Source organism: Balearica regulorum, chromosome Z, assembly GCF_011004875.1.
Source record: "Balearica regulorum gibbericeps isolate bBalReg1 chromosome Z, bBalReg1.pri, whole genome shotgun sequence".
In the NCBI taxonomy this organism is placed as follows: Eukaryota; Metazoa; Chordata; class Aves; order Gruiformes; family Gruidae; genus Balearica; species Balearica regulorum.
Window position 1 is genome coordinate 55,267,864 of NC_046220.1, and position 22,473 is coordinate 55,290,336.

The following is a 22,473-nucleotide window of genomic DNA, read 5'->3' on the forward strand; positions in this document are numbered from 1 at the left end:
ACTTTATGTTTTCTTTTTGATTGTCTTTGTGATGATTTTTCACCAGAAGACCCACCAGTGTTTTCCATGGCTGACATTAAAATAGTACTCTAGGAAAAAATCCTGAAGACAATACAGAATCTGATCCATAGTGAAGTAGACTTGTGAAAGTATACTGATAAATAATTTGGACACAATTTGCTTGAAATCACAGCCACAGATAATTTCAATGTATACTCCCACCTCATCATTGCAATAAGCCCTTGCCTGAGGTGGAGAGATACACTAACACCAGTAGTAATATATATTTATTGGTACATAGGTAGGTTTTTTTGCTGAGCACCCTCACTAATTTACATATTACAATACCACTATTGATATATGTCACAATTTTTCCTAGTGCCCAGAAGCCATCCTTTGGTTGCTGAGTTTTGGGTTGTTTGTTGTTTTTTTTTTTTAAACTTGAAGAAAGTAGCAATCACAAGTATTCACTGAGCTATTAGGCACAATATCTAGAGGCTATACTAGCAAAAAACCCAGACAATTTTAATTTTGTTTCCTTGGAATAAGGAAAAATCATAGTGTCCTTGCTTTACGTACAATGTATTCAATTGTTAAAATACCGGAAGAGATTATTTTTTCTTGGTGACAAGACAAACTATTTGATTCCTGTAAAAATTTTCAAAGTGAGTATAATATTTCAGTCTGCATGATTCCTGTGTTCTGCTTTCAAGCAAGAAAGATAAAACAACAAACAAAAAAAAGTTCATTAGAAGTAAGGTACATTGCTATGCCTAATGGTGAAGAGCAATGTAATTTCTGCATGAAGGAATAGCTAATAGCTAAGAAAAGCATAACAAGAAAACCAATGCTGAAAAAACTTCCAAAGGCTTAAAGATGTGATTAGATTAATTATCCAAAAGACAGTATAAAACCAAGCATATACAAACATATGGCAATCTCCTTTGTCTCAAGAGTAAGTTAAGAATTTCACACAAAAAGATTCTTTAACAAAATAGCTGATCTTTCCAAGTTTTGGCCCAATGAAAAACACAAAAGCATAACTTTTCTTTCTCGTCTGCAAATCTGATTTTGATTTGAGCCACATGAAACAAGTTAATAATAGAGATTTTTTTCGTAACAGGTTGGTGCTGAGTTTCAGAAAAAGACGTGATAGTCTCATTCCAAGCTACTTTGAACATCCTTCCCACAATCTCTTAAATAGCAGCCACACAAAATCGTGTTTCTCCATAGTTGGTGGATTATTTTTTTTCTTTGACACTATCTAATAAAGGTCAAGAAAAAAAAAGATTTTACGGGATTCCATGTCACTCTGTTACTACTGTGTTTTTTTCAGACAAGCATATGTTTTGTTTCTTACCATTCAAAATAATAACTCCTTTTCTGTTCCAGAGAAAGCATACGCTAAGAAAGTTAAGTGCTAAAGTCTGCACTTTTTTATATTAGATTGAAAGTGTAAATTCTTCTTAAACAACCTACCTGGTTTTCATTAATATTTTGTAGGTATTTCTATAAATAACTAACATGAACACAGAAATACCAGAAAAAAGTCTGTTTAGGACAGCTATACCACTATATAAAGTGCAGTATAAATATAAAAGAAATAATCCACAACTGCAGCACATTTACCATTTAGTATCATAAAAGAGAATAAGGTGAAGAAAATCGCATGTATTCTTTAACAGCATAAGGGGACTCCAGCATCAGAGACAGATATACTAAAGGAAGTTGGAAAAACTAAGGGGTTGAGGAAGTGGCTGCAATATAGATATGAAGCAGGAATAGGAGAAAGTATTAGGCAGAAAGTCCTATTTGATCAGGGAATGATTTCCCAGCTACTGAAACCAAATCCCAATACCTAAAGACCTGTCCCAAAAAATACTATAAAATATTTGGGAAGAACAGCCCTATTTTTACCGGCCATGATTTTAATCCAGTAATTTTCAATTTATGATAATGTTTTGCAAGAAAGCCAAGAAAATTATCTTAAGTTGTCTGTAAAGATAGAGGTTTAAGTTTGTTTGTTTTTCAAACCGAACTCCTTTTCTTGACAAATGTTTGAAGAAACCACATGAATTGTACTAGTTTCACATGTTAATTCATTTAGAAAAATAAAAATCTTTAAAAGGCTTAACAATTCTGTGGAAGTTTTAAACAGGGACACACAATTTGTTTCCCTTTTTAAGAACCACCAGCAGATTGAACACTCAGGACTGACTGATTACTCTAGTTGGGAGGCATTACATTTTACTATACTCGAAAGAAAATCTTACTGTTCAGCAGTATTGTCATTAAGACCAAAGATTCACTGATAACCTCTTGAAAGACAGACATATATTATACGGACATTACCTGAGTTTATTTCTTTCACTTCTAAGGTACAAAGATAAAAAGTTTGCAATTTGCAAATTCTCAACTTGACTAACTGACCAAGCTATTTCCTTAATAACATTACTTTAAGTCCTTCTGGGTTGCTAGGAAACAAAATACAGTTTTAAAAGCCCCAGATAAATGGCAAGAGATCTCTCTTAACTGAGATAGCAACAATTCATTTGAATAAAGACATTAAAACCTACAAGACAATAATAACTAATTCTTCATGTGTCTCATCTAAAATTAAAAGTTCATCCTCAGCACAGGCTAGAAATAAAAAGGCATAGAATAACATGAATTTTCATGACATACCAGTGTTACTTTGCCAGATGACAGAATAATTATAATTGAATATTTACAAGACACTGTTTGGCTGCGGAACAAAGAACTTACATATACACCATATCCTTTATCTTACAGTATCTGTGAGTATTTGCAAGATAGTGTGATCTGGGTATTTGTAATACACTCCAGGTTAACAAAACAGAGAAATGAAGACTTGTTCTGGCTGTCAAAACAATACATTCAACAATGACTCTAATGCAAAAATGTGTTAGGTGTATCAAGTATCATTTCTCCCAGGTAACGGCATAAGAAAAAACCTTCAAGATCTAATAGTTTGCTATGTGTGGAAATATGATAGATGGAGCTATTATAATACATGGTATGGATCCTTTCTTCCATTTTCTCTGGAAATATACTTAAATTCTGCAATTCTGTTTTTTAACAAATAAGGAAATAAATTCCTTACCACATTTTGGTTGATCTTGTGCCTGAAACATGTGATGTAGACAACATATGGCCAGTCATCAGGTTCCATCAGCACTCCTGCAGCATGGGCACAGGTAACATGGAAGGAGGCTGGGCAGCGACCATAAGAACACTGAATGCAGGCACCAGAGACTTTCTTAATTCTCTGTCTGCAGAAGATACATTTCTGTAAAAGCAAAATAAACAGAAGATTTACGATACTACCCCAACTTCAGTGACTTCTGCATCTATCTTAAGGACTGAAAAGTTGTTTGTGCTTCACTGATTACATTTTATAACTTGCAATATGCATGGCAAAAGAAGTAGCATTTATGAATTACAAGGTAACTTATTAATATGATAATTAATAGATAGCATTTTTGCCTTTTTTACATAAATGTGAAGATGATCTGTTCTGGTGCTATAGTAAGAAAATTGATATATAGATAGCTATTTAAAAGTTTAATTTCAAATTCCAAAACACATTTTCAAATTCCTCTAAAAAATGAACCTGCTCCTCCTAAAACAGGTAAATCGAAAAACATATACATAATTCTGTAAAAAGTGACAGCAAGACACAAAGAGAATAGGCCCACAGAAATGTAGGGCTAGATAGGACTATCATGTACCATTTAACCTACCCCCCTACTTTGAAGCTGGTCTTTGGGAGATGGTTAATCTAACATGTCCATGAAACAGTTTCTACAGTATCCTCAGATAACCTGTTATAAAGGATAAATCTCCTCAAAGTTAGAAATGTTTTCTTTACCTCAAGCCTTTGCATAATTCCATAGCTGAAGGCTGTTCCTAAGCCCCTCTTCATTTTTTTCTAGTCTGGTTTTCACTGGTTGTGTATTTAATACAATGGTGATCGAGTAGGCTGCATTTCCCCACTTTATATATTAAAACATCATGTCAACAGACTTACCACTGCCAAGACATTCCACTTTTTTTTTTTTTCCTTTTGCTAAAATGGAGACCACATCAAAATATTGTCACTATTTTGTAAGTGACATGAGTAAGTGGCCCACATGAAACAAATGAAGGGACATGAGCTAGGTTAACTAAGTCTGGGAAATAAGTTCCACCATGCTAAAAAAGACAAAGTACAAGATGACCGGTATCATGCCACCAGAAGATATTAACAAACACACTAGATAGAATCATTACTTTAGTAACTTCTGTGGACAACTGTGTTATATCACATATAGGAAATATCCTCTGATAACTCTCATCACGGCTAACAAAAGTGCAAATGTTACGGATGATCATAAAATTATCTCAGCTTATTCTAAAATACAGATATTTTATTTAATGACACAAAACAGTGAATTCAATAATTTGAAAACATACTGCTGGAATAGTGATTACCTCCATTTGTTCTAAATTTGCTAGTCACTGATTTTGTCAAACACCGTCTTGTCTGCCTATGCTGGGAACACAAGTAATCATAACTTTGATGAATTTTTACTGCATGGTTAATAATTCAAAGTATTTCAGATTAACTCACATCAAATTGTTCTTCCCAGGTTACCAGAGAATTTTGTTCTATTAATTCCCATATTCTGAAGAAAATCTGCAGAAATTTTATTGTATAATTCAGCACTTAAATAGTTTCAATGGCTTCTGGCACTCAGTTTGTGACTGAAAGAATGCTTTTTGCAAGCACTAGCCCTGTCAAGCGCATTGGTCATGCAGGGTTCTAGTTCACACATCATTCTGAATGTGAAAAACTCTTCAAGTTTTGCCTCCATACCCACACTCTGAAAGCCGAAAACCTGAATGGCTTTGCACAAGTAGCATCTGGAACTTAAAAATTTTACCTACTATTCACTAAAAGGACCAGAACTCAGCTCAGTCTGCTGTAGCAGCATCAGGTCTGAAAGACTAGTAAGAGGTAAAGATGATTTTGCCATCAAAAGAAATGTTCCAGAGACTTCACTGATATGCTGATATCTCATTTGTATTCACGTGCAAGAAGCCATTTTCAGGTAAGTGCCTGTTTCTTGAGGACATTTAAGGATTTTTTATATATATATACATATTCAGAACCCAGTAACATGGGAATTCCACAAAGAAAATACAATTGAAATCTATTGCATGTAATGTCTAGACACTGAGTTCATGCAAATACGTAGCTCTTTTTGAATGCTTTTTCACACAGATATACACACAAATTCATGAGTTGGCCTAACAGAAGAAGAAATGCTGAAGTAATAACACGTATCAGTATTTAAAAAACAAAACAAAACGAAACAAAAAAAACCCTGGCTACGTGGTCTGACTGAAACATTCCAAAAATGCAGTTCACACAAAATGCAGAGAATGGGGAAAAGGGATAAAAATAGTAAAGTGCAGCTAAATTAGCAGTAACTTAAGGAAGTATGTTACAGCAGGAAATGCTGATGCCCTTAAATTATTGCTGCACTTGTGCAAGGCAAATATTACAATGTGGCTGTCGGTTTCTTCAGCATCTATTAAGGTATCATGGAAACTTGGGAGATGTAGAAATCTAAAACTTTACAATACATGAGTAACGCTACAGAAAAAGTTACAGTTATAACTATATATATATATAAGTGCAATTGTATTTGTATTTTAGTATTTTAAGTCTTACCACCTTTCAGAAGTAGAAAAGCTGAGGAAAATAAAAGCAATATGGAGACAGTGAGAGATGCTGTAAAGGAAGCTGGCAGTGCAGTCAGGAAGACTGAAAATGTAATACCTTCAATGGGTTGGCCAAATCCAAAGAAATTAGAGCAAAACTTCATAGCTCTCTGTAAAAGAGATCAACTTATCTGTTCTCTTCCAGAGAGCAAGTTTAGATTAACTTAATAAGAATGTATTAGACAAACTGACATATTATAAGAAAAGTTATTTCTCACAGTACTTTTCAGAGTTGCAACTTGAAAGTACTGAAAAAAAACCTATTAAAAAAAAGCCATCAAATTACTATTGACTATATTCTGTTTTCCATCCTGCTGGTGTAAAATTACAGTAATACTGATGAAAAGTGAAGTTACTTCAGATTTAGTCTTATATAAAAGGAATACTGCTTGACCATACGTAATTGTGTGAATGCAGACTTCAAGTCACATGAAGAAAGTGAAAATAATTCCTGTGTTTTAACCATGAGATGAATCCACCTCTGCCAAATACAAGGAAGGTTGTTGTTACATCAGTTAACTCCAAACATACATTAATCTTTTGTGCTACACTCTTACACTCTTCAGGTATCAAAAAGATTAAGATCATGCAGATGAATGAAGAAGGGAAAAAACAAGTTACTGTACACGGAGGGAAAAAAATCCTATTTCTTCCTATGCTTATGGAATTCCTGAAAAAATGTGAAAATCAGTCATCTTTCAGAAAGCACAAAAAGAATCATAATGAAATATGTTTCCTATTATTTGTAAGATGCTGTATCTTTTGTACATGTACGACACTGAAATGCTGATGCAGATGTATCGCAGCTTTACAATGAGTCTCAAACTTAGACGTAAATTTTGAAAAGAATACATATGCACAAATAAAAGTCTGGTGTACAAGCAAATTCACATTGCATAACTGTATTAGGCAGCATGGCCCCGTTGTTTAGAGATATGAGAAAAAGCTCTTTTATCTTTGAAAATGTAAGTCAAACAGATAATCTACCATTTTTGATTAATGAAATCAGAATACACAGAATAAAAGTAGAACAAACTATAAAAACCTGCTTTGCATAAACTTTTGGAACCTCAGCTGAGCTACATACCAAGCTGTATATTAGCTCTAAGTAGTAAATTGAACTGTGCTGTGTCTGACCCATACTGGCAATTCTTCCCTCCCTAGTTTCTAACTAATAATGTATTTCTCATATTCTCACTTGGGGCTTTACAGCATACAAATTTAAATGATTTTTTTCTCCTTTTTTTCCCATGTTAATATTATTTTTTATAGTATGGTGACATAGAATCATAGAATTGTTTTGGTTGGAAAAGACCCTTACAATCATCAAGTCCAACTGTTAACCTGGCACTGCCAAGTCCAACCACTAAACCAAGTCCCTAAGCACCACATCTACACGTCTTTTAAGTGATGGTGAATCAACCACTTCCCTGGGCAGCCTGTTCCAATGCTTGACAACCCTTTTGGTGAATAAATTTTTCCTAATATCCAATCTAAACCTCCCCTGTCACAACTTGAGGCCATTTCCTCTTGTCCTGTCGCTTGTCACTTGGGAGAAGAGACCAACATCCACCTGGCTACAGCCTCCTTTCAGGTAGTTGTAGAGAGCCATAAGGTCTCCCCTCCGCCTCCTTTTCTCCAGGCTAAACAACCCCAGTTCCCTCAGCCGCTCCTCCTAAGACTTGTGCTCTAGACCCTTCACCAGCTTCGTTGCCCTTCTTTGGACACGCTCCAGCACCTCAGTGTCCTTCTTGTAGTGAGGGGCCCAAAACAGAACACAGTGCTCGATATGCGGCTTCACCAGTGCCGAGTACAGGGGGACGATCACTTCCCTACTCCTGCTGGCCACACTAGTTCTGATACAGAGAAATATTATCTGATATATGAAAAAAAAAGGGTGATATAAATGTGTTGTTCTGCTTTGGTTTAAAAAAAAAAAAAATCACTGAAGGCAACCAAAGGAAAAAAGACATCAAAATTATGAAAGAAGAGAGGGAATCACTCGTTGTGAAGACTGAGGTTTCACTCTCCCTCCCATCCTTGCCTGAAGTCTGACTTTTTTATGTTTGTATGTGTTGGGTTTGCGTGGCAAGGTTTTGGTAGCAGGGGGGCTACAGGGGTGGTTTCTGTGAGAAGCTGCTAGAAGCTTCCCCTGTGTCTGACAGAGCCAATGCCAGCCGGCTCCAAGATGGACCTGCCACTGGCCAAGGCTGAGCCAATCAGCGCCTCTGTGATAACATATTTAAGAAGCAAAAAACCAGTCAGAGGGAGTTTTGCAGCTGGAGAGAGGAGTGAGAAGATGTAAGAAACTCTGCAGACACCAAGGTCAGTGCAGAAGAAGGGGCAGGAGGTGCTCCAGGCGCCGGAGCAGAGATCCCCCTGCAGCCCGTGGTGAAGACCATGGTGAAGCAGGCTGTCCCCCTGCAGCCCATGGAGGAAGGATGAGGGGGTGTAGAGATTCCACCTGCAGCCCGTGGAGGACCCCACGCTGGAGCAGGTGGAGGCACCCGAGGGAGGCTGTGGCCCGTGGGAAGCCCATGCTGGAGCAAGCTCCTGGCAGGACCTGTGGACCCATGGAGAGGGGAGCCCACACCAGAGCAGGTTTGCTGGCAGGACTTGTGACCCCGTGGGGGACCCACACTGGAGCAGTTTGCTCCTGAAGGTCTGCACCCCGTGGGAGAGGCCCACGCTGGAGCAGTTCGTGAAGGACTGTAGCCCGTGGGAAAGACTCACGGTGGAAAAGTTCGCGAAGGACTGTCTCCCGTGAGAGGGACTCCATGCTGGAGCAGGGGACCGATGAGAGGAGTCCTCCCCCTGAGGATGAAGAAGTGGCAGAAACAACATGTGATGGACTGACCGTAACCCCCATTCCCCGTCCCCCTGTGCCGCTGAGGTGGGGCAGAGGTTGAAGCCGGGAGTGAAGTTGAGCCCAGGAAGATGGGAGGGGTGGGGGGAGGTGTTTTAAGATTTGATTTTATTTGTCATTCCTCTACTCTGTTTTGCCTAGCAATAACTTAGATGAACCCTCTCTCAGTTCAGTCTGTTTTGCTCGTGATGATTATTAGTGAGTGATCTCTCCCTGTCCTTATCTCGACCCACAAGCTTTTCATTATACTTTTTCTCCCCTGTCTAGTGAACGAGGGGAGTGATAGAGTGGCTCTGGTGGGCACCTGGCCCCCAGCCAGGGTCAACTCATCACATTGTAAAATGAAGGAATTGTACAGAATGGAACCAATCTTGAAGCACTCCTACAGAGGATAGAATCTAAACACCTCTGTGTCTGAGCAAACTTTGTATTTAGGTATGTAAGCTTGCTACTTGTGAAATTAACAAGCTTGACACGCTATGAAAACATTTACTGAAATACTATCATGCTAATTCAATGCTCAACTGAGAATTTTTCAGTAGCCTGAAACTACATCTGTTCCTACCAGCTAAAGCAAATTCAACATCCTGGATAGCTAGGAAGAATGTCATTTTCACTAATGCTTGCTAGATATTAGTGTAAAGCAGAGACAACGGTGGAAGTAGCTGAGGATCAATCTTAATCAGATATTCAAATGCAAAATGAATCAGAGAATAAATAAAATTGTTTATATAACTGGAGATTAAGAATATAGGACAGAACAATACTGCAATTTTCTAGATGGTGAAATGACCTCTTTTTGCCCCCAAAATGAAAAATTTCTGCTGCAAATGGATTTCATAATCATAGAATAGCTCTTTAATATTAACAGGTTGCAAATATATATATAAACAGAATGGATTTTAAAGAACAAGTCTGAGGAAACTGGATGCCACTGTTTTGCAGAAGAAAGCCTACTGATAGCTTTCACAATAGTTTTTATGCATCTTTATATAAAGAATTTGACACTGTTTCCCTCAAAAAGATCAGTATTTACAAAATGAAATTCCAGTTCCTAACAGGATCATGAATTAAACACAGTTACACTGCTTTCTGACGCAAGGATTTATGAAAATAAGCACAAGCGGAGGTTGCGGCAGAAAGCTGGGGCTGGATTTTAGGGAACAATTTGGAGTTTTGATTTCTCCCAAAATCAATACTCTCTATACCTCTATACCTTGGCAAGAAGAACAACTTATGTGAAGAAGCTCACTATAATAAGGCATTAAATTCTACAGAAAGAAGCTATTTCAAGAGAGCCTCTAAAAATTATTAAATTTCCATATACTACTAAAAATCAAGCCATACGAGTTGCTCTTCTATGGCTGCAGATGGTTACTAACTACTAGTCAGTAACTGAATTGTATATTCTTATCCTCTTTTATATATTTGCCATTTTCGGCCTTCTAGGTATCATTGGAAATAAACACTAAGAAAGAGACATCACTGCAATGTTTAGGAAATTAAATAAAAATAATGGGTAATTTTTTTTTTCCTGTAAGATCTACTTTAGCACCTCTGCATTTCCCAATGAATCTGCTTTGTTTAAGAATTTATATTACCAGAAAAGTAATACTGTATTTGTATATGATCACACTCTAGATATGAAATGTTGGTCCTACTGTAACCAATAGTAAAATACCTACAGATTCTAACAGAGCAAAGATTTCACAGAGAATATTGACAGAAGTAGTTTCACCAGCTTATCAACAGTTATAACTTGAGACAAACAGTATAAAATGCACAATGAAACTAATCATTTTTCTCCAGTCCAAAGCCATAACATGGATTAGAAGTAAGAAAAGATTACAGTCTAGTCATACTGCAAGGGTTGGTAGCAAGGTACTGGCACAAAGATTTGTTAACAATGCACAACACAATCAGAAGATACATACTATGAAGACATTTGACACGTTACCTGCAGATCAGTGAGCGCATGTTGTCTGCACAACCATCTTTCAGAATACAAAGTCAGCACTTAATTTTGGCAGAAAGCATAGCGTGTTTCTATGGAAACAAGCTCATTACTGTTTTTCATTTTATGTTTGCTTTTATTCCTGATTAATCTAAGCCAAGCTGAATATTTCAGCTATGAAATGACAAAGCTTAGAATCAGAACATCTGAAGAAAGTTTCTTAGACCATCTATTCCACTTCTTTGTTCAGCATGTTTAGACAATTATATAAAATTAGCGAAGAAAGTTGTTAGATAAAGTATCAACAGACAATATTGCATCCCTCTGGTATTTCAAACATAACAACCAGTACCTCAGGGGGGCAAGGGAAGAAGCCCAATGCTCGTAGAAAATGATTTGTAATTTCCAACTACTCAGTAAGTCTGCCTATACCATGGGGCTATGGCAAATTAAAGATGGCAGACATTATCTAGATGTAGATGAAATTCTGTCAGTCATATATTCCAACAACGAAGTAAACAGAACACTTATCCATCAGTAGCAATTAGAAACTGTAATCATATTTTCTAATAACTCTGAAATAATGTAGTTTTGAGTTTACTCTCAATGAATGAAATTGCAAGTCACGTTGTTTCATTTTGAATTGAACATGAAAAGATCTTGAAATGGCACCAAATATATATATTGGTTTAATATACAATTTTAAGAGCTGATAAAATATTGGGACTTACCAAAATTATGTATAAATACAGCACACAGCTACTATTTCAGTGAAACTGCTAAGGTACCAATAGCTTTTTACTGCATAAGAAAGGAAAGACAAACATACAGTGTAGAGTTAAAAAAAATCTTAGCCCTTCTGAAGCACAGATTGCATGATGGTAATGAAAGACTCCTTACACTGCAGGTTAAAAAAGAAAACCAATAAAAGAAAACAAAACACTTTCTTATTTTAGAATAAAAGTTTTATGTTCCTGTGACACACTGTGTAATCTCCTTAACTGGTAAAAGATGAGTGTTGTGAGGCCAAAAGAAAAAAATAAAACACCTTGCCAGAGCTCTGAGTGTTGCCTGCACAGTGGTACTCACCACCACAATACCTATGACTATGCCATATCTGGGGAAGTAAATTGCTGTGTATTTACTTTCAGTATTCTTGGTGTCCTCAGTGTTTGTCATTAGATTTCATCATCAAGCACTGCAGTGAAGTCCCTACTCTTTTGTCAGGCTACAGCAGTACCATTAATGTTCTGTGCTGTCAGAGATACCCAAAGTATTTCAGAGGTCTGTAATCCTACCCTAGAGATCTACTCATAAAAATACCATATACACATATCTCTACTATTCCTCAAAGTCTTAGTATCAATAAATACTAAAAGGAAAATATTCAATCATCACCAACATCTCCTTTAAAAGGAAGAATCACTATGTATATAATTAATATGCTGCTAGCACATAGTCATTGAACACAAGAATACCCCCCCAAACTTCCTTCCAGATACATACACACCAGGTGACAGTGAGAATTTCATCATCCTAACTCTTCTTTTGCCCACTTCAAATCTACTTTATTTATTAAATATTAATATGTGACTGTGAGTCTTTACTTTATAAGGAGACTCACATGATTTTAGCTTAACACTAGTTTTTATGTATTCAAATATACTTTTTCAAATGTGTTTCTATTACAGGACAAAACAAATCTTTTTGCCAGACAATGCTTTTTGCTCTGTAGGTTTTGAAATGTTACATGTCTTTTGTGTTTTTTCCCCTATAATCTTCACCTTTTAGCTTCTACACTGCACCACATAAACAACTAAACACACAGCCTTAAAAACTGTAATTTCATAGAAGCATCATGCCTGTATTCAGTGCATCTTTCAGGCATCCTGAAATAAAGAAGAAGAAATGGTTGATACTAGTATTGGAAGAGCAAAATTGCAGGCAGATAAGCATGGGAGGTTGAAAAGAATCTCCTTTTCTTTGTTCTCCAGGAAGAAAGCGTATTAAAACTTTGCTTCAGATTTGCATAGATCAGTTTGAATAGATTTGCCATTTATGCCAAGGCTAAAATAACTGACAAGCTGTGAAAGGCCATTTAGGCTGAAAAGGTGGTGAGGCATCAATTCACTGCCTCACTGCTGCAGCCTACACCAGATACAATGGTTAGGGCTCCACATATTACATTGTAACTGCGATGAAATCTAACAAGTCCAAATGTGGTATTCTGCACCTGGGACAGATTAACACTGGACACAAGTATAAACTGGGAGAGGAATGGGTGGAGAGCAGCCCTGCAGAAAGGGACCTGGGGGTGCTGGTTGACAGGAGGCTCAACATGAGCCAGCAGTGTGCCCTGGCAGCCGAGAGGGCAAACCCCATCCTGGGGGGCATCAAACACAGCATAACCAGCCGGTCAAAAGAGGGGAATACCCCGCTGTACTCAGCATGGGTGTGGCCTCACCTGGAGTACTGTCTGCAGTGCTGGGCCCCACCATTTAAGAAGGACGTGAAGGTCCTTGAATGTGTCCAGAGAAGGGCAACAAAGCTGGTGAGAGGGCTGGAAGACATGTCTCGTGAGGACCGGTGAGGACTTTGGGCTTGTCTAGTTTGGAGAAGGAGGCTGAGGGGTGACCTCATGGCTCTCTGCAGCTTCCTGAGGAGGGGATGTGGAGAGGGAGGTGCTGAGCTCTTCTCCCTAGTGTTCAGTGACAGGATGCATGGGAACAGTTCAAAGCTGTGCCAGGGGAGGTTTAGACTGGAAGCATTTCCTGGAGAGGTGGTCGATGTCCCAAGCCTGTCAATGTTTAAGAGGCATTTGGACAGTGCCCTTAACAACATCTTTAACTTCTGGTCAGCCCTGAAGTGGTCAGGCAGTTGGACCCGATGATCATTGTAGGTCCCTTCTAGGTCCCTTCCAACTGAAACAGTCTATTTTATTCTACTGTAACTTCACTCTTTCCAGCTGATTCCTATAGGCATTACTGGAAATTAAAGGCAATGGTGATCTTCAGATTCTTTTCTGCACTCCAGTCATCCAGTCACAACCAGGTGTTTCTTAACCCAAGTACCTAGTACAGAGACAAAACAATTGTGCGAAATGAAAGCTAAACAATTTCCATAGAGTCAAAGAAAAAGGGAGGTTGGAGAGGAGCTCCAGAGGTCATGTAGTCCAACATCTTGCCAAAGCAGATCTAAATCAGGTTGCACAAGGCTTGTCTAGCTGAGGTTTGAACATCTCCAAGGACAAAGATCCTCCAGCTTTGCTAGGCACCTGTTCAAGGGTTTGACCACCAGCTTTCATAATAAGAAAACCCTTTCTTTACACAACACAAGAATTCACCATGTTCCGATTTGTGGTTTTTGTGTCTCAAGCTATCACCATGCACCTCCAGAAAGCATCTGGCTCCATCTTCCCTTCATTCTCTGATTACTTAGCTATAAATAGCAGTAAGATCTCTGCAAAAAGGTGTCTCTTTCCCAGGCTGAACAGACCCAGTTTCTCTAGTCTCTCTGCACACATCCTGTGCTCCAGTCCTGACCATCTCAGTGGTCTTTCTTTGGACTTGCTCCTGTATGTCAATATCTTTCTTGTAATGGGGAGACCAGGTGCAGCCTTATAAATGCCAAATAAAAGGGAAGGATGGATCAGTTCGCTGGGCCTGCTGGCTACAGTCTTACAAATCAAGCCCAGGATGCACGTGGCTGTCTTTGCTGCAAGGGCAGACTGCTGATTCATGTTTAACTTCACCACCACGATCCCCAGGTCCTTTTCTGCAAAGCCAGTCAAGACAAATTCTAGTGGCAGACTTTGCATTATTCAGATTTCAAAAGAGACAGATCCTCAACTAAAACAGAGTATGACTACACGAAGTCGGTAGAGAAGACATCTAGAATTTGCTAACTCTGAAAAAGTCCTGAACAGACAATGAATAGAGAACTTTAAGAGACTGCATGGCCATTTCAGGCTCCACTCCTTCATGAGTTGTCATTTAATGCAAAGCACTACTCTGAAAAATAATATCGTTATTTAGACTTAGAACAAAGAAGATCAGTGTTGCTGTATAATTTATTTTATAATAATTGCTTTATACTACTTCATATGAATACACACAGAATTTAACATTTTAATAAGAGAGCAGCTGAAATTAGAACATCGGGATGCAGCACTGAAAGGATTATATTCGTAGCAATACCCTACAAGCAATCTACTGAAATGAAAAAATGCAAAGTCTATCAAAATAAAGGCACCACTGTCTCTTATCTAATAAACTCTCTATCCTGAGAATGGCTAGTTGATACCAACAACCTAAAAAGGTATTTTTCCAAAGAGTTACTAAAGAGACAATCATATATCATTTAGGACATACATGTTCAAATGTTTAGAAACAAGAATCTTGTCAAGCTCAAACAGAAACCTGTGATGACAATACAAGCACACATATCAAAATTTCATCTACCTCTTAGCATGACAGTAACATGCTGCTTTGTGTCTTAAAAGATTAGAAAATGGGAATGGACTTCAGCATATGCCCTCTGGGCAAGAAGGGGTCACGGCCAATTATGTAGGTGAATGCACTTTGCCTCTGGGAAGAAAAACATTGTGCTTGTGAATGAGGACGCAGCTGCTTGTCAAGTTGTTTTCTGTTGAAGGGAAGCTACTGTGGACAGAATACGCTATTAGAAATGAAGGATAAGTAAAATCGTTTAGTGTGGTTATGCCACTGGCCAGGAACCACCTGGCACCCCTACAGTAAATCGAGCAAATGTGAGTCATGCTATTTCCAGGTGCTAACAATAGCATATAAACAACTGAGTAAGTCAAAACTGGAAATAAAGGGCTATTCCAGAGTGGGGGTGGTATGGGGTATTTTTTGTTTGTTTGGGAATTAGCTTTTTGGTTGTTTTGTGTTTGTTTTTTTAATTTTAGGAAGAGGTCAAGGCACACAGAATTTAAACATGCTCTGCCTCACAGAAAGTTTGGGTTTTTTTCAGTTCTGAAAAGCTTGGGGACTGCATAGCTTACAAAGAAAAGATTATTTCTGAAGCTTTCAGCCAAAAGCTAAAATCTATTTTTCAGCAAAGTTGATGTTAACATTATAGCTAACCAGAAAATAGTGTCATTTGAACAAGCAAAAGTGATAAGGCAGTACAGAAAAGTTATGACATTCTTTAAGATATATTAAAATGTATTAAGTATAAGAAGTTTAAAAAATTCCACAATCTAAAATGAATCAGTTTGTAGTATCTCAGAAACAGTAAGTTATTTCTAAATGTTTCCTTCATTTCTAAGTCCTGTACTAACTTCACTAAGTAAATATTTAGAATATTCTGATCCCCATTGCAGAAGAGGGTGAGCAGTGTCTTAGAGTAGTTAGCTGTTATAAAAATTTGCCAAATCATTGCTCCCTTTAAATTGAAACATATTAGCTATTAATATACTTACTGGTTAAAATCGTTGTTGGCAAAAATGCCGAAGCAAAAATTGAAATTATACAATGTTTAAAAAGCGTTGGTATTTTCTCCATCTTTTTTTTTTTTTCATGTTGCAGATAAAAAAAATAATATCACAATATGATGGCTTTATCTTGGGCAGGTAGGCAAATGACCTTTTGCTTAAAAAACCCTCATAAAGTATCATCTTTCTTGCATAAACCCAAAAGTATGTGGATGTCAGCACAGTTGCAAAGCATTCCAAGTTTGCCATGGAAACAACATTCTTATTTCAAAATAATACAACTGCTCACTGTGGACTATTGGCATGAAAGCTCCCAATCCAAGCTCATTGACAGCTTGTGGAGTGGACAGATGAGGCATGGAAAATATTTTAAATTAGTTCATTTATCTTGCTGAGACATGGGAAGAGACTGAGAATTTTTCATGTTTATAGAAAAAAAGAGGGAGAGAGAGAAAGACGGGGGGAAAGCAGAGAAGGGGGAAAAGGCAGGGTGTAAAGACGGGTAAAAAAAAGGTGAGGAAAGGAAGAAAACAGGAAAAAGGAGGGTAAAAGTAGGAAAAGGGGGGGAAATGCGAAGAGGGGAAAGGAGGAAAGGGAGGGAAAGGGGAGGAAAGTTTTGAAGAGAGGAAAGACAGCAGCTTACTGTAGAAATTATTACCAGTTAAGCTAAAGTTCACACCCAGTGAATTTTTTGTTCATTAAAAAACATACACCCCAACACTAGATAAACTAGCAGATGCTTTTAACTGGCTTTGATTTTATCTTCACAGTTTTCAGAAGATAAACTGTTTTTTATTACTGCATTAAACACATGCAGATTTTAATTGTTTTGTCCTAAGGACTCCGATTATAGATATTTTTCAAACACGAGCTATAATTCCCCTCACATACCTCAGAAATTATGCCATACACATCCAAGATGAAGAACACAATAGCTTAAGTATTTAGTTAAGGCAGAGAGTCTTATTGCCATGGATGTTACTGGAGCCCAAGACACAGCAAGCAAGATGGCTCAAGGGACAGAGTAATGTACTGCACGTCAGAAAACTAACTTTGTTCCTGAGATTCCAATGGCTCCAAAGAATATGATTCTCACAAACTTAAACAGAGATAGGTTTCCTCCTCCTGCTTTGAACTGAGATCACTCTAAAGTTACACCTAGAAAGGCAGCTTAGTACTGCACGAAAGTCATAGGAGGACCAAACATACCTGACAGGTACACATCAAACTTCTGTGAGAAGCTCACGTGGGAATCTTGCCACAAATCACGGCGTGTATGGAAGTTTGCACAAGAACGCAGAATTCTGTTCTATCAGAATAATGAGCAAATATTGCAAAGGTCTGTAATTACTGATTGTTTCTGCAGTATGAGTTCTAATTCCATATATAAAGAGGCTTTGAATCCTACTTCCTTACTGGAACATAAGATATTACTCTACAAGAAAATGGAAAAGTGAAACAATACAGTTCAAAGAGAATCTGAATAAAAAGAAACGTATGTTTTAGTTATTTTAAGCAGAACTACCACCTATGGATAATATACAATTGAATTTTGCACAGCTATTTCCTGCGTACAACTTAAATTATGCTTCATATGGAAATATATATGTTCAATTTTTATATTTTTAATTCATTCAGTAGTATGTCTTCCTCTTTATCCAGCTTTTCAGGCACAGTGATTAGGCTTTAAGGAGGTTAGACTTTTCCTCACATCTTTATCTTTGACATTTTTCATTTTCTAATTTCCCGCTCTGGGAAACGCTTCATATCCTTGATGGACACGTAATTGATTTGTTTAGTGTGAGTATTTAGCAAGGACTGCTACTGAAGGACAAGCTGTGCTTTCACTGTGATGCCCACTCCGATAAAAAAGTATTACAAAAAGAAAATTTTGAAAGTCTATTTTACCTGTCCAGTGTCTGGATTGACCCATCTGTTTGGCCTAAGTGGGTACATTTAGCATACAAACTATATTGTTCCATTTTAAAATATCATTTTCAGCTTCTCTGGCATCTGTCTGCATACTTTTCTTTCCTGGACAGCATCATCTCTCATTGTAAACAGAACTTCATTAAATTATGAAGCCTTGGCCTATGGGCCATAGGTCCAGTTTTCCATGGTGTAATTTTCAGAGTTTCTTTTCTTGGTTTTGTATCACAAACCTTTTGTTTAATGTGGGACTCATTCACAGGGAAATAAACTGCTAAGTACAGATTTAATTTTAAAGGCAATTTTTTAAAGTTCCCAACCAAGCACTGTATTAGCAACACTGTGTAGAAAAGTACAAAAGCTCAATATTTAAAAAGTCACAGAACAGGAAGAACACCGAGCATATAGTTTGACTTTTGAGACCAATTTTCAAAACTTCTTTTTCACTAGTTAGACTTCTGGAAGATATTCTTTCTCTCCACACAGTGCATCCAACTCTTGTGTTAATGGACCATTAAAAGATGCTTCATTGTGTCTTAATGGCATAATACATTATAAAAGTCAGGTGAAGGAAGGAATTACACCTCTCAATCTAAAGACATGTCATATAAAAGGCCATAGCTGATATTTCCAAAAAGAAATATAATAACAATTTGCTAATATAGCACTGCCAAGTAATCAGTGATTTTTTTGAAAACTTGTCTATCACAGAAAAGATTTTTCAAAACTTGTCCAGAATTCAATTAAACCATTTATTAAACTATAATCTGACTTGAACTTCTGACATTGATTTGAACATGTCATTTGTATGTCTAAGCATCTTGATAAATTATTGGAGCAGACAAGTATAATATTTCAAAGCATAATTTAGTTGCTTTGCTCCTAAATACCCTTTTATTGACCCAGTAGATCTATGCGTGATCTCTAAAAATTTCTAAACGCTTATGCAGGAACTGAGATAGCACACACAAAACTCCCCCACTCCATACATTGATTTGCTATACACAAGTAGTGTGTCAGCACCAGAGAAAGAATGACATGGGTATTTGGATCTCTGAAGTCTCACAGGAGTAATACAGTGATACAGAGGCACTCATGATATCCAAGCTTTCCAGGTAACTATGAATCATTAACATACTTATTTGCACAGGTCTTTGATATATTAGGACTAACAAACCCCTATGATTTCTGTCTGGTGGGGCACATACGGTACAAATCTTCCTATGCAGCATACTTGGCTCAGCACCCTCAGCACAGCATTCCATTCCTTTCTGAGCTCGCTCGCCATAGCCTGAGATTGCACAGGAGGCAATCCTGAGCATCTCTGTTCCAAGAAAAGAAAAAAAATAAAAATCACTGGAAGCAAAATTGAAGTGAGCCTCTCTGATTCTTGGGAATTTCTGTAAATCAGTCAAGTCTGCAGGTGACATAACTGTTACTTCCCCACACCACACTGATGAGGTATCTCCATAAGGACGGTTCACCTTTCATTTATAACCTCATTACAAATAGCAGCTTCAATGGTGAGGAGGCCATGTTAGTAAATCACACTTTACAACAGCTAGGGTTTAACTTTTTTACAGAACTATTTCTAGCACAACAAAGGAAAGAAGTTGAAAAAGGGAAAAGACACAGAAGCTCTGTTATATTTAGGATTCAATGTATAAGTTTTACTGTTTTCACCTCTTCACTCAGAAATACTGATTTTTTTTCCTTCATTAATCTTACTTCATTACTTTACTCATTTTTTACTTATGGTTAACAACTGGTTTTTTAAGCTTTCAGGAGGTTTGATCAGAGAAACAAAGAGTGGAAGACCTCACTAAGTTCTCAGAGATAAGGAAAAGGCAAACTATTTTCTCCTAAAGTAAAATTTTTACAAATTTTATTGTTTTCATCTTCATTCTTTAAAATATTAATCCTATATTCCTTGATGCAAATGCTCAGTAAAAGTGGAAACTCTTGTCAATTCCCACTACGTCTTTTTGCCCTGGAGATACTGGATATAAAGCACTGTGTGATCTAGAGCTGAAAATGAATGACAACTAAGCGGTGATGAGTTTAGCTATTAGCAATCAGGCAAACATCTGGTTTGAACAAAATTACTTCACTGAAAATTTTTGTGGAGTCATAGAAAGTACATTCTGGGATCACGGTGATGCACTGCACAAAACCAGTTGAGACTTCTTAGAAACCTCTACTACCACAGCTGTTGCCGCATTTCCACTGCCAGAAATCATGACTATATGAACTATCATGAACTACTCTACGAGACTTTATGAGACTAGTCTGTATCAGTTTGATTAGCTTTGTTTTATTGCACTGAAAAAGGACAAAAGAAATGGGTGCATTCTCACAAGCTACTTACATAGCTTTACTATAGTACACTTTGCACAATGAACTGATGGAGTTTGCAAAGTGATGTGCAAATGAGTTCCACAGACTCGTTGGCTTCTTTCATTTTGTTTAACATACTTCTGAAAGAACACATTTAAGGTCATAATGCTCACTATGATAATTTCCAGAGAAGTATAATTTATGGAAGTGGTGTACTCAATGACTACCATCAAGAATAATAAAGTAGTTGTAAATATCCAATCAAGTATTCTCATTTAAACTGGTATACCATATGGTAACCAAAAGCAAGCAATAAAAGCCTGTTTGGTACAAGAAACAGTTGGTAGTTAAAAAATATTGGGGCGGGGGGGAGTGGAATATGTATGCTCTGTGTTTGTTTATGCAATGTTCAGTATAATTTAATAAAGTCTGTTCTCAGTCTGTTCTCAGTGTTTAGGTAATTTCTATGCATGGTCAAGTTAGTTCGTAAGTCTAATAGTCTTCCCACACAGTGTGGATTTTGCAGTATTATCTACCAGCAGACCAAGCACAGAGACTCAAAAGGTGTAATAAAGAGATTATTGTGGTTCTTATTAGTGAAGACAGTATGTATTTCAGTGCTCTCACTACAGCCATTTAAATTTAAATACTGTAGAAATGTTGAGTTCAGAATAAATATAGTTCATCATGCATTGATGGCTGGGCATTATTTCTGTTCCTTGCTGTTTGCTGGAGAGAAATGATACTGCTTTTCCACAATTAGGTATAATTTCTCCACATTAATTTTTGCTGATTTTTCAATTCAGGAAACATGAGAAAAAAACAACATGTAGCAAATACATCCAGTATAACTGTATCTGTATTTTTATAGCAGAAATTAAGACAGAATGCTTTCTCACTGAAAAAAAACCACCGGACAGAAGTAATCACATTATTGATTTTAAATACATTTTGGGGTGATTATCCTCTTAATTTTCCAAGCTGCATGAGGAAGGAAGTGCACTGAATTACACACCCGTAAGTTCTCATTCAGTGTGAAGAAACTCTTCATATTTAGTTTAGCATTCAGGCACATTCACTGCAGTGGATTCAGAGTGGTCACTTGGTAGAAGAAAGCGGGGGTTTTTTCAAGAAAAGGCATGTGTTTTACCAAATACTTTTGGACGATGCAGTAGGCAGAAGAGAGGTCCCTAAATCCAACTTGGAGAAGTCTAGGTTGCTTATTGGCTCCATCTCAGGCAAAGTACGTGCCTGGATGTTACAACAAGCAACAAAGCAGCAGCTGCCTTTTAGCAGTCTGGGAAGCATTAAAGCAGGCATGTGAACTTGGAGTCTTGAAATGTGAATTTGTGCATCTGCAGTGCCTCCTGATTTTTCCAATTAGAGTTTTTCAAGGAATGAACCCAACACATCTGAGATCTGACCCAGGACGCTTGAGTTTGGCACAAGCCAAAGATCTTTGCCAGGGTAGACTGTCAACTACAATACATATTATTTCACTGCTAAGATCTGCTAAGAAGGTTTCTTTTGCTCATACTGACATTGCCTTAGCACTAATAACTTACTATTAGTTCGTAAGGTAAATTATTCAGGCCACCACATAATCAGCACATACAATCTGAAATACTTGATTTTGCCAGTGTTTGCTTTAAATCACATAGCAGGATAAAAGAATTAAAAAAAAATAAAAATCAATCCACACAGAAAACCACCATAAGCTTGTTTGAAGCGTGAGGACTCAAACAAGAGTAACCATAATTATTGCTTTCAAGTGACTGTCAATATGCAAAAACAACAATATGATAACCGATGATTAATATGATGATGAGTGCAGTAATGAATAACCTTACCTGTACAATAAGCTAGGACAAAGTGAAAGATATTGAAAGATAAGATCAGAATTATCAGATAAAACCAGTTTTATGAGTCAGATTCCTTCCTTATAGATGCTTGTTATGAGCAGTACACACCCCAGAGGCCTTCAGGAAGACCTCTAAGGTAAAAATGCTGTTTTCAGGTCCCTACAGACCTATGCATTGAAACAAAAAGAATCTCTATGTTTTAACCAGTAACTCAAGTGAATGTAAAGAGCCACCTACTCATATCACCAAAAGTTTGTTAATTAGAGAATCTGAAATT

General features: G+C 37.3%; 1 protein-coding gene across 9 annotated transcripts in view; it reads right to left on the minus strand.

Moving 5' to 3' along the window:
• Window positions 1-22,473, minus strand: part of KDM4C (lysine demethylase 4C) — a 274,177-nt gene that overhangs the window by 27,737 nt on the left and 223,967 nt on the right. For all 9 annotated transcript variants that reach the window (XR_012833183.1, XM_075741245.1, XM_075741244.1 and 6 more), the window contains one exon: window positions 3,125-3,310. Coding sequence is in view for 8 of the 9 variants with exons in the window: in XM_075741245.1 (XP_075597360.1) it covers window positions 3,125-3,310 (186 nt within the window). In the remaining variant the exon portion in view is untranslated. The remainder of the gene's footprint in view (window positions 1-3,124; window positions 3,311-22,473) is intronic.